A 13,314-nucleotide genomic window follows, 5' to 3' on the forward strand; every position below is an offset into this window, starting at 1 on the left:
CCATTTTATTTACTCTTTCAAAAAACCAGCTTTTGGTTTGATTGAGTTTTTCTGTTTGTTTTTTTTTTAATCTCTATTTTATTTATTTCCTCCCTGATCGTTATTATTTCCTTCCTTCTGCTGACTTTTAGGTGTTTTGCTCTTCTTTTTCTAGTTCTTTTACCTAGTGGGTTGTTTATTTGAGATTGTTCTTTTTTGAGGAAGGCCTGCATCGCTGCAAACTTCCCTCTTAGCACTGCCTTTGCTGCGTCCCATAAATTTTGTGTGGTTGTGTTTTCATTTTCATTTGTCTCAAGGTATTTTTTGATTTCAACTTTGATGTCATCATTGACCCATTGGTTAGTGATAACTATTCTTAATAGCCCGTTAGCATTTACCTGGTCAAGATATGTCATAAAATAAATTATTTTTTGGAAGTAAATTCACTAACCTGAGAACATTCTAGTAAGGGAAGAGGGTAAAAAATAACTTCGTTATGGAGAAACAGTATATTGTTATCTATTATACTGTAATAAACCACCCCAAAAAACCTACTGACTTAAAACAGTGACTGTTTATTTAGCTCATGATTCTCTGGGTCAAAAATTTGAGCTGAGCTGTGTAGCTCTCTCGGTCTGGGCCAGGCTTGGCAAATCTCAGCTGGCCTTATGTGTTCAGCTACAGTTGGCTGCTGCAAGATTGGGGCTGGCTGGTTCATGGTGGCCTTGACTGGGAAGACTGGACCAGTGGGACTCTTTCTATGATCTCTCCCTTTCTAGCAGATGAGCCCTGGCTCACTCACATGACATTCTTAGGATCCCCAAAGAAAGCAAGAGGGCAAACCCCAAATCAGAATTATTTTTCAATGTTCTACTTATACAATATTTGCTATCCTTCCATTGTCCAAAGCAAGTCACACACCCAAGCTCAGGGTCAGTGTGGGAGAGGACTACTAAAGGACATGGATACAAAGATGTGAGCCAATTAAAGCTTCGTTGGCACAATCAGCCCACATTACTGAGGGACAAATGACTCATCTGGTCTTCATCTGTTTGGGGCATGGCTGACACAGAGACCATGGGCAGTTTCCAGACCAGATTCCAATGTCTTTATAGTCAGCATGTTCAACACTACCTAGGAAAACTGTCATGTTACAGGGGGAAAAAAGAAGAAGTTACTAGAAATGCTTACTTTTCCAGAAACTTCAAAGGGAAATTGGAGCTGTATCTGATCAGTTGGTGAAATTATTAAAAATGCAATTTAGTGTGCTGTTCATTAACATTTAGCTCCTAAAGTCTTTTACTTTAACAGAATTGCTGCTTCCACCTCCCTCCAATAAAGTGGGCAAGGAAAACCTTCAGAAACCAAATTTTTTGTTGCCTGAAGTCTTGCCAGTGTTTAACTCTCATGACCTTTGCAGGCTGCCTGCCATAAGGAAAGGCACGTGTCTCAGAAGGCGGTCTCCTTCATCCATGATATACTGACAGAGGTTCTCACTGACTGGAATGAGCCCCCTCATTTTCACTTTAACGAAGCTCTCTTCCGACCTTTTGAGCGTATTATGCAGCTGGAGTTGTGTGACGAGGATGTCCAGGACCAGGTCAGTGTGTCATGGTAGCAGTGTCCACCATCCTCTCCACAGCCTGTTGGCTCTTTCTGAGTGCTGGTACTATCCTATGAGTGTTCCAATGATCCTATGTGGGGTCGATGACTAAAAGAGGTTAAGCAGTTTAGCTAAGGGTCCATGATCAGTGATTGTTGGAACTGGGATTTGAAGCAGGCAGTCTGACTGTACTAATCTATACTCTCACACCTAAGCCTATATTCTTAACCACTATCATACCCTCTACTGAGAGACAGATGGTCAACAGACTAACTGGAGACTTCATATCTAGCATGATGGTGGGCTAGGAACACAGACAGATTCTCTGTCTCTGAAATCTACTAAAAATGTTAAATAAGGGTTAAAAATTTTAAGTACATTGACAAAGTGGGAAGGTAATAGCTCAGTAGTAGAACGCATGCTTAGCATGCACGAGTTCCTGGATTCAATCCCCGGTACCTCCATTAAAAATAAATACATACATACATACATACATACCCTGGCAAGAAAGTAAGGAATATCAGCATGCCCCAAACTAAGTAACAATGGGAAGCTAAAGAAGTAAGCAGAGCTCTGAGACTGGATTTGCGCGCGGGAATTTGCTGTCAGGTGAAGCTAAAGGTCTGCATTCAATCAGAAATAATTGGCTCATTAGGAGATAACATGTCATGAATACAGAAAGAAAGGCAAACAATAAAAATAGACACACACCCCCCCCCAAGGTCCCCACCAGGGATCGAAATATCAGAGTTAATCAGAGGCTGACTTTAAAATAACTATGCTTACTAAGTTCTGAACTATATTCAGAAAGATTTAGGACAGGAGGGATTTTGGCTCTGGAGGCATGAAGAAGTTAGTGAATCCTCTCCACAAAAATCAAGTATACAAAAAGAAAAAATTGTCAAAAGCAACTATTTCAGGGCTCTTGAAATTGACCAAGGGCAGACAATGAATTGAGTAGCATTTATGCTTAAAAATAGTTCTTGCCGGAACTTTGGTTAAGAACAGTGGGAATCTGTGACCTTCTTTCTGAAGACCGAAGTCATCAACTCTTACTCACAAACTGTTAGCAAGAGTAGGAATTTGACCTCTGTGAGGCTGACTGAGAAAATCAGCTTTTCTGCTGTAAGAGACAGATTTGGTTTGGAGAAGAGGGGAAAAGACAGTTAGCCTATTAACTAAGAGGGATGAATTCTTTGGAAATGAGCAAGACAGTACGGTAACTTTGCCAGCCTAAGGTTGCAGTGGTGAACCAATCAGAAATTAACATGAGACTCTGGAAACCAGAGATTCATAGAAGGGCTAGGTAAATTCCTCATACATCTCTGGCTATCACTGAGACATGGGCATATACAGGATAGACCATACAGATCCCATCAGAAAGTAAAAGACCAGAGAAACTTAAGAACTGGCTGAACTTTGAAAATTCTCCCCAACCTGCACAAGAAAGTCTCTTTTGTTTATTTGATGGCAGGGAGGGGAGGGGGAAATAAGGTTTATTTTTATTTATTTGTTTATTTTTAAATAGAAGTACTGGGGATTGAACCCAGGACCTTGTGCATGCTAATTACACACTATACCATTGAGCTACACACCACCCCACTGCCATGAGAGTGGAAGTCTTAAAGTCTCAAGGTGTTTGAGCAAAATCTCTGTTCATTTTATCAGCTGACCACTAACCTACGCAGACATGAGGATAGCACTAGGAAGTCAGGCTGAAAAATAAAAATTAAAAAATTGAGCAAGACATTGGTACGATTGGTACCATGGGAAGAACAAAAATTCTACAATATAAGTCCAAGCAAATTAGTTAAAAAAAAAACTCAAAAATAAATCAGAATCCAGCATTGCTACAGTATATCTAGAATATCGAATGTTCAGCCAAAAAAAAAAAAAAGTGAGACATGCAAAGAAACAAGAAAGAGCGATGTGCACTTGGGGAGGAAAGCAATAAATAGAAACTGACTTAGAGTGAGACCAGGTGTTGGGTTAGGTTAAAACCACGGTTATTTGGACCCAAAATGCAGATTTGGGGTGAGGAAGGTGAGCAGACATAGGATCTAGAAGAGCTGGTGATCTCTATTAAGATCACTGTCTTAATAGAAATCACAAAGTGTTTAGCCAAAGAAATCCAGTACACATGGTGGGAAGAGGGTTCTGCTCACTGGGTCCCAGCTCTGGCTTGGGGTGTTGGATTAGGGGACAGAGGCTTTAAAGCAGCTATTATAAATATGCTCAAAGAATTAAAGGAAAATATAGCAATGACTCAAAAAATGGGAAATCTAAGTAGATAAATGGAAACTGAAAGAATGCAAATTCTAGAGTTGAAAAGGACAATAACGGAAGTGAAAAATCCACTGTACAGGCTTACTAGCAAGATTTGACACTGCAGAAGAAAGAATCAGTGAACCTGAAAATACAGTAACGTGAAGTATTCATTCTGAAGATCACAGACAATTAAGTCTGAGCAAAATAAAGCCTTAGAGATCAGTGGGATGTCAGCTTTGTTCTTCAAAAGACATCATTTAAAAATAAAAAAGAGAAGCCCTAAGCTGTGAAAAAAAAAAACAAACTTGCAAATCATGTCTCATTAAGGGCTTAAATCTAAAATGTGTAAAGAACCCCAAAAACTCCATAATAAAAAGACAACGTGGAGAAGACAAAACCTAATTTCAAAAACAGCAAAATATTTACAAATGGCATGTGAAAAGTTGCTTAGCAATGTTAGTCATTAGTAAAGTGGAGATTAATGCATCGTGACTGCTTGTTTAGGAGATAATCTGAGTTGTTCTAGGTTCTAGGTTTTTCCCTTTCACTAAAATTAACCCAGAAGTAGGGAGCAGAGAAATACATCACTCTCCCCAGAAATTCTCCTGCTTCTTTTAAGGAAAGGCCGTTCATTGCCACCTCCTCTGCCTCTTCCAGGTGGTCACATCCATCGGTGAGCTGGTTGAAGTCTGTTCCACCCAAATCCAGTCGGGGTGGAGGCCCCTGTTCAGTGCCCTGGAAACAGTGCACAGCGGAAACAAGTCTGAGGTGAAGGAGTACCTGGTTGGTGATTACTCCATGGGTGAGACTCTGTTGATTTTTGTGTCCTGAACCCTTACTGAATTTGTATATTAATTCTACATTGTAATTATTATAGTTCTCAGGTTTTGGTGGAGTCTAAGATTTTCTATATATCAGATCATGTCATCATCCAAAAGAGGAAGAGATGTTACCTCTGTCTTTCCAATTTAGATGCATTTTCTTTCTGTCTCTTGCCGAATTGCTCCGGCTGGGACTTCGGGTCCTGTGTCGAAAAGGAGCCGGGATAGTGGGAAGCGTGTGTGGAAGACTCCTGCTCTGGAGCATTAGATCTTTGTGCCAGGCTTCATGCGTTCAGAAGAAGTTGAACACTAGGGGAGGCTGACATTCAGCTGTGCTCTGTGAGCAGTAAATGAGCTGGCATGGCAGGGACACAAGTTCTGAGTCCTGCCAGCAGGCCAAGAACCCTGAGGGTTCAGGCCCCACTCTCAATGACAGATTGGACCAAAAAGGCCAAGAGACTTCACTGTCTCACTTGTATGTATCGGTGTGGAGTCCATTTGTTCATTCATAAAGCCAAAATGAAAAGTTATCTGCTTGCCAGTAAGAAGCACAAAAGTATCAAAGAATCAGGGAGCCTTCCTCCCTCATGGAATTAGGGAGAATGAGTCTGGCCGGAAGTAGATGAGCAGCAGCCACAGAGCGGGCCCAGGGGCCTGGAGTGTTGTTTCAGGGACCCCAAGACAACCCCCACATTCAGAGACCCACCAGGACTCATGGGACTCGGCCTGTAGTTACGCTGAGATGCATCACCCAGCTCAGATTTATTACATGGCTCACAGCCAAGATTTGTTAGGGCGACGTAGGAAGGGCAAGCCAGGGCATAAGGGAAGAGCACACAGAACCCCTGTGCAGGCTTCTCTGAGCCCTCGCCCTCCCATGAGGGGTTCCCACAGAGCGCACACTTGTGCCTGACTCTAGGGCAGTGTGTAGGTCTTTCTGTCTGGGGAAGCCCATGAGAGACCCAGCTGAGGGCTGGTCACTTGGGCAGCCCTCTGCCCAGCATGTACCAAAATCTACACTCCCTGAAAAAAAAAAAGCAGGTACTCAGTTTAAACCATGCTATTGGTACCAACAGTCTGGGCCCAGTGACCCATCCAGTTAACTGTTGCCTGGGAATATTCTGAGAGCCAGGTTCCCAGACTCCAGCCATGGGCCAACCTTGCAAGCAGGCCTTTCTAAGGAGAGGAGTCTTCAGCCTTCTATGCTCTTTTCAGCACAGGTATGAATAAATTAGATATGCCATGAAGGATTTCTCTAAACCTTCCCTTCTCTGTGATTCTGTGTGCAGGAGAATTCCAAGCCACGTATTCAGTTTCCCTGTAAAGCCTACACATTGCCTCAACCCTGCATTCAGCCTGCTTTGCCCTCATCCCTCTACCGAGATCTCTTCGTAGCCTTCCTACAGCGCTCCCTGCAGGCAATGCTGAGAAAGACAATATGGGAGTCAAGCTAGTTTTCCAAGGGCCTGGGCTTTTGTCCAGTGGCTTTTTCTAAGGCTCCGTGGAAGGTGCTGGGAATAAAGGCAACTGGAAAGGTAGGGAAATGACATTCTTAAAACTCTGTCATCTTTCTCTCTCAGGAAAAGGCCAAGCTCCGGTGTTTGATGTATTTGAAGCTTTTCTCAATACCGACAACATCCAGGTCTTTGCTAACGCAGCCACTAGTTACATCATGTGCCTTATGAAGTTTGTCAAAGGACTGGGTAAGTGGAGTCCTCTTTTCATACCTCCTGCCAGCGAGGGGTCCTTTCCTGGATGGCATCCAGGGATAGAAGCAGATGGTGCTGTGCTGTGTACTCAGAGTCACAAAGCTCACTGTAAACTCAGCTTGGGTTTTGTCTAGTGTTGATATTTTTCATTGTGTTCATGGAATAATTTCCTAATGAAGCATGTTTCAATCTATGTATTATTTTACTCTGACTTCTTTATGAATCTTAAAATATTCAATATTATATTCAACCATTGTCCCTTATGCAGGAAATGACTGTCCTTAATGTCCATAATTAGCAGCCTGATTTTGAGTTACCAGCTCTTGAGCAAAAATTAAGAATGCCTTCCCCTAGACCTTTTTGATTATAGAATGTATTTTGGAAGTGTAGAAGGCACCCTTCTCTGAGGCCTTGTGTATTTCAGGAACCACCTAGCTGATCTGATGCTTAATTTGGGAAAACTTTAACACAGCAGAGTCTTGCTGCACAACATGACCTGCCAGAGCAGATGTTTTCATAGCATCGGTTTGGGGTGAAATGGAAGGAAGTGGCAGTTAGTTAAACTAAAAGAAAAAGGAGCTCAAATTTTGAGAGTTTCACCCCGGAGTGCTCTTAGATCTGGAACCTTGAGAACCTTTTAAACAAACAAACTATATATATATATATATAAAGTTCATAATATTCTTTTATATTCTTGCCAAATGATTGACAATTTCTTTGAAAAAGAGAATAGAACACGAGAAGCTAGGTGACTTCACTCATGCTCCCCTTATTTTGGAAGCACGGAGCAGGAATGAAATGCAAGTTTCAAGATAGAGGCTGGAGGCCACAGGTCTGATCTGTAGACCATCATTATTTTCTGTTATTATGTGTCTCTGTTCTCTTACTCTGTATGTCCTGGGGACGGAGGGCTGAGCTGAAGGGTACCCACAGAAGCCCCTCACTTATTGACTTTGCAGACTGGGCTTCAGAGGAAGACTTCTTTTGAGAGACAGAATTAAGATTTTATTCTTTTTAAATTCTGCTCTACATTAAATAGAAGCCAAACAACTTAGTATCTTAATCATAAGAATACCTTAAAGCCTGAATCTCTGCCTTAGATAGTAAAAAATCCAGTCCTTGTCTAGAAAAACCTCTTCCTCCTGTGTTTCTCCTTTACTCTGTCAGCTACTAGCACACTCACAGCACTTCTTGATGTGAGATGTGTGGGGTTTGCGCCCACACCAAGCTGTTCTCTGTGATACCAGCTGGGTGTCCTACTACTCAGTTCAGCTCCATCACTAACCAGAGTTAGCACAGACCGCACAGGTTAAGGGCGCCATCCTACACGACTGCCCCCCATTTCAAACACCAACTGCAAGTAGCAGGTCCCCAAGTTACCCACCATGTCTGTCGTAGCTTGGCTACAAATCACAGGTTCCCAAGACTTCCCACCCCTTGGATTCGATCTTTTGTTAGAATAGCTCACAGAACTCAGGGGAATGCTTACGTGTACCAGTTTATTACATAATAATGGCTGTGATAAGAGGATACAGATGAACAGCCAGGCGAAGAGATACATACAGTGAGGTCCGGAGGGTCGCAGTTGCGGGAGCCTCTGACCCCACTGAGTTGGGGTACACCCTCCCAGCATGTAGATGTGGTCATCAACCCAGAAGCACTCCAGACCCCATACTTTGGGGATTTTTTTATGGAGGCTTCATCATGTAGGCATGATCAATCATTAACACAATTTTCCGCCCCTCTCTTTTTGCTAAAGGATAAAGGGATGGTGCTCAATGTCTCAAGCTTCTCATCCTGGTGTGATCTTTCTGGGCAACCAGCCCCAATCCAGTTCACTAAGCATTGCCTCATTAGAACAAAAGACTATCACCCAGGAAGCTGTGAGAGATTTAGGAGCTCTGCATCAGGAACTGGCTTTGAAGACCAAGTATTAGAACAAAAGATGCCCCTAGTATTCTTATCACTTAGTAAACTACGAGGATTTTAGTAGCTCTGTGCCAGGAACCGGGAGCAGAGACCAAAATGTGTATTTTCTATTATTTCACAGTCTTGTATTTCATTTAAGAACCATTATTATTGGTATTCTATTGTTCAGTGAACAGTCGAGTGCCTGCTACGTGGGTGAGTGGCCTGTCCGTACTCTGGGGATAGAGATGAATAAAACGTGCTTCCCGCCTGTGGGAGGCTGACAGCCTCTTCTGGGAAACAGACATATAAATCAATAATCACAATTCAGTAAGATGAGTACTTTTATAGACCTTAGTAAAATTTAAAAAAGCCATTTAAACTGAAATGAACACGCAGCTGAGACAGGGTGGTTGGTAGAAGGGCCCGTGCAGGCTTCAAAGAGGAAGTGACATTTGAACTTTGTGGAGTGAGCCATTGGTTGACTTTTCTAAAAGTAGGGTTTGTTGTTAAGTACCCAAATAGGAGAGACACTGGGTGATGAGTTGGAAAGAAAGGAAGGGGCCAGGCTGTGAAGGGCTCTGCATGCCACAACAGGGACTAGAACATGCGGGGAAGACTTCTATGCTGAAGTGAGGTGCATCGCCTGGGATCTTAGAAATGAAACACTGACAGGCACGCATTCCTGTGGGTGAGGACAAGAGGCTTCAGTCAGAGACCTGAGCTGCGGTTGTTTGGGAGAGAGCAGAGAGGGTGGCATTCAGGAGACTGTAGAGATGGGATGGATAGGGCTGAGAGAGGAGGAGCTGGGAGGGTGAGTCCCCACTCCCCATGTTCCTTGCCAGGAGTGTTACCCCAAATTAGGATACCCAGAAGGGGTGGAGGAGAGGAAACAGTAATGAATTCTGTCTTTGGACATTTGGACATGTTGAGCTTCTGGGACATATTCAGGTGGAGATGCCTAGGAACATGTTAGAAATGTTAGAAATTTGAGATTTTTTTCTTGGGGAGGGAGCTAGGGCCTGAAAATAGAGGTGCAGAATTATCAGTGTGCACCTCAGGGTATTTAAAACAGCTAGATTCTACTTTTTTCTGTGAATTACAAGGTGCAGTTACTTGTCTGTGGGGTGGGGTGGGGTCAGTGGGAACGTCTGAGCCCCCAGTGTAGCCATGCGGGCTGTGTCCTGCCCCGGCTCCAGGGGGCGCCATTAGCACAGACTTGGATGTGTGACACAGCGGCCTCAAACACTTTGGAACACTCACTGTGATGGGAAATGAATTTATTTTTAATTCCCACTTGGTTATTTCAACATGAATTTGAACAGCTCTGTGTTTTTATATTGTGAAGTGCATTCATCTAAACTAGCTGTTGGCAGACTATGGCCCGCAGGCCAATTCCTACCCACTCTTAGTTTTTATAAGCAAAGTTTTATTGGAACACAGGCACGGTCGTTTGTCTAAGGCTGTTTTTGTGCTACGATGAGAGAGTTAAGAAACTGCAACAAAGACAGTGTGACCTGCAAAGCCTAAAAAATTTACTGTCTCGGTCTGTATAAAAAAAGTTTGCCAATCTCTGGCCAAAAACACAGGAAATGCTTACCTTCTCTCTTCTTTTTAAAGGAGAAACATGCCTCTTTATCTTCTAAATTTTAGCTAATGCCCAGTAATTATGTCTGTTTGCCCACAGGGGAGGGTGCTCATTGCTACGACTGTAGACAATTAGAAACAATTACAGTACTGTGGAGTGATTTTATTAAAAGTATGGAAGTAGATTCATTACATGAGAAGAAAAATGATAGTTCTCAACTACTATTTACCTACAGAATATCTGGACGCCCTCTACAGGTCTGTTAGAGCTCTAGATATAGACACAAAAATTGAAAGTCATTTCAGTTCAATTAAGTAGGCTCCATCCCTAGGCCCCAGATAATTTAGAATCTTCCCAGAGTCTTCATTTATCATTGCTGTTTAATGCTGAGGACTGGTGATAAACCAGGTCCTTTTCCGAACAGAGAGGGGCCTTGCTTCATTCCAGCCCATCACGTGGCTGGTCTCCAGGCTCATCCCTGGTCATCAAAGATTCAGGAGTCACACCATCAATGAATCAAGTGAATGACGATGAATTACACTGTGCCCAGGTACCAAAAACACTGTCCAGCCACTGAAAGTACTGTGGTAGGACATGGAAAATGGATTTGTTGTTTAGTGAAAAGGAGAGTTTTGAAACAGATTAATTCCAACAAAAGTACAGGATGATGCCAACTGTGTTTAACATGTGCATGTGTAGGGGGAATTCTGAAAGGAGTTTTCTCAGGGTTTTACAAGTTGGAGTAATATTTCTTTTGCAGTAGACATTTGGTGAACTAATGCTGCATAAATAAATAGGTCTTCTGTTGTGAAGGGATGAGCAAGGGTAACTGTGTTTGTCTCTGTCCCCCCTGCCGCCCCCCAGGGGAGGTGGACTGTAAAGAAATTGGAGACTGTGTCCCAGGACCAGGAGCCACGTCCCCAGACCTGTGCCTCCCCGCCCTGGATTACCTCCGGCGCTGTTCTCAGGTACCCAGGCCCCGAAACCTGCCTCAGAAGATGTTTGCAAATCAGGCCTGAATGTCTTTTGGCATTGAGCCCAAGAGAAGTACTTTCTGCTATCTCTGAGGAGACTGGGGCTTCAATTTAGAGTATAAATTTTTGTCCCCACCCCTCTACAAAGGAGAGAAAGTGAGAAATAAAAACATACCAGAACACAACTGGATTTTGAGACCCCTGACACTTCTCATTTATACTCCGGTGCCTGAAATACCTTAATCTTGACACCTGTGTCAGGCTGGGAGGCCATGGGGAATCTTCCTGATGATGCCAAAGTGTGGACAGTGGGCTGCACACAGTGGGCTGAAGAGAGACATAAAAAAAGAAAAAGGGACGTATTCAGTCAAGATCTAGTCCAGAAATCCGATAAAACGTCACTATCAGTGTGAACAATGACCTTCCTTATGCTAAGCCCAGTAGTTCTGTGTCCTCATCCGTGTCACACGCCAGTGGAGCAAGACGGCACTCCCTCCTTGAAGCCCTTTGTCCTCTAAGCTCCGTGACATCCTCTCCCGGAAGCTTCAGAAAGGACACACGGCTCTGACTTCTTCCTCCGCAGGGCCCCACGTGACGTGACCCCCTCCCCTCCCACCCTCAGACCCTTCCCTCCCACTCACTGGGCTCACCCACGCTCACTTTCTACCCCTCAAACCGCTATGACTGCTCAGGACCTTTGCTGCTCCCTCTGCCTGGAATTTCCTCTCCTGGGATCTCTGTATGACACTCCGTATCTTCCAGGTCTCATCTGAAACATCGCCTCCTCAGAGAGACCAGGGCTTAGGTGTCCACCAGCTCCCTGCCAACATTCCCCACATACCCCAGGTTACTCTTTCTAGGACCATCTGTCTAATTTTCTCTGTAACATTAATGTCAGAAATTTTATCTGAGAAAGGAGTATGTCTGTAAGATGCACAGGACAGAAATTTTGTCTGTCTCCCTCACAGCTGTTTCCCTAATCTCTAAAACCATACAGGCACAGCTGGCACCACTCTAATTTGTAGCGATACATGGGTCCTTAGGAGTTTGTCCCAGTGACAGATCCTGGGGGACGGGGCTGTAGCAGTGAGGACAGGATAGGGCCCCGGACAACCTGTTAGCCCTGCTTCTCATGCCTTCATCTCTCAGCCTTGCCCACGGATTCCTCCATTTCCCCAGTTGCCCCGTTTCACTGATGTTAAGTCAGGGGAAGGGAAATCAGAGGCTGGCATCTCCTTTGCCTACAGACTCTCTTCTCAGTGATCCCCACAGAACTCTCTCTCCCAGGCAAAAATTCTTGACATGTTTCATGGTTCCCTTGGCAGGTTTATGAAAGTCTGCCAGACTGCCATGCAGTTGAGATGCTGGAAAGTCTCCATAGGGTCCTCTTTCTCTACCTTTTTGTTGCCATTGAACTCTGTGTCATCTGCTTCATGGGATAAATGCCTCTTGTAAGCGGCCTTATGAAGCCAAGTCACAACCAAGTTTAATACTTCCACACAGTGGGAGCCTTTCTGGTTTTCTCTCCCCCTTCTCTTACCAGGATATAGTTTTGTTATTTATACTCAGAGTGCAGATTTTTCCAGTATATAATTGCAATTTGGTATTTTTTAATTTAGTTATTGGCCAAAATCTACAAAATGCCCTTGAAGCCAATATTCCTTAGCGGGCGACTTGCTAGCTTGCCTCGAAGACTTCAGGAGCAGTCGGCGAGCAGTGAGGATGGAATGGAGTCAGTCCTGTCTGATTTTGATGATGACACTGGTAAGTCAGTTGGTTGGACTAAACCAGTTTATTTCCTGTGTTCATGTTCCCAGAAGCCTTAGCCATGAAAAGTAACTTAAGAAATCATGAACCCATTTGTATTTTTATGATTTATAATTCTAACAGAACCAGTCTACCCTGAAGTTTCCATGGACTCTCCAAAAGCATTTTACAATTGATGCCTCCAAAGCTGTCCTTTTTGAGATAGATGCCTCCATCTAAAACCAGTGTAGATTTGCAGGGTCCACCCAGTATAGTTTCTAACTCAGAATTCCCTTGAATTTAGCAAATTGCATTGTGGTTGCATTGGTGCATTGGTACTTAAATTGGCTGGTAATTGTCTTTAATACCTTCTAGGAAACAGTCATTATATAATTACTTCCTGCAGGTTTTTGGTTAGAGGCTGGGGAAATTAAGCCTTTACAGAAGAGAGAATGTATCTGTAACTGGTGAAGCTGAAGGCTCATTAAAAGAATACATTTAAAGAGTGTGTTTCAAATGCGTTCCCATGTAATTTCCTGTGAATTTGAGTTCAATCTAGTAGCTTTGGATAACTTTCAGGTGGGTTAACTCATGCTCACGTTTGCTGTCTCTCAGTTCAGATAACTCTGTCCTATTTCTAGATCTAGAAATGGGAATGATATCCTTAAAGGGATCTGACATCTGGGCAGAAGAACTTTGAGGGAAGGTTTTTTTCATT

At 43.4% G+C, this 13,314-nt stretch overlaps 1 protein-coding gene across 5 annotated transcripts in view; it reads left to right on the top strand.

Annotated features, from left to right (window-relative positions):
* ARFGEF3 (ARFGEF family member 3) overlaps positions 1 to 13,314 on the top strand; it is a 158,298-nt gene that overhangs the window by 114,630 nt on the left and 30,354 nt on the right. For all 5 annotated transcript variants that reach the window (XR_012075032.1, XR_012075033.1, XR_012075034.1 and 2 more), the window contains 5 exons: positions 1,400 to 1,579; positions 4,508 to 4,652; positions 6,252 to 6,374; positions 10,741 to 10,844; positions 12,470 to 12,614. Coding sequence is in view for 1 of the 5 variants with exons in the window: in XM_072965913.1 (XP_072822014.1) it covers positions 1,400 to 1,579; positions 4,508 to 4,652; positions 6,252 to 6,374; positions 10,741 to 10,844; positions 12,470 to 12,614 (697 nt within the window). In the remaining 4 variants the exon portion in view is untranslated. The remainder of the gene's footprint in view (positions 1 to 1,399; positions 1,580 to 4,507; positions 4,653 to 6,251; positions 6,375 to 10,740; positions 10,845 to 12,469; positions 12,615 to 13,314) is intronic.

Source organism: Vicugna pacos, chromosome 8 (genome assembly GCF_048564905.1).
Source record: "Vicugna pacos chromosome 8, VicPac4, whole genome shotgun sequence".
In the NCBI taxonomy this organism is placed as follows: domain Eukaryota; kingdom Metazoa; phylum Chordata; class Mammalia; order Artiodactyla; family Camelidae; genus Vicugna; species Vicugna pacos.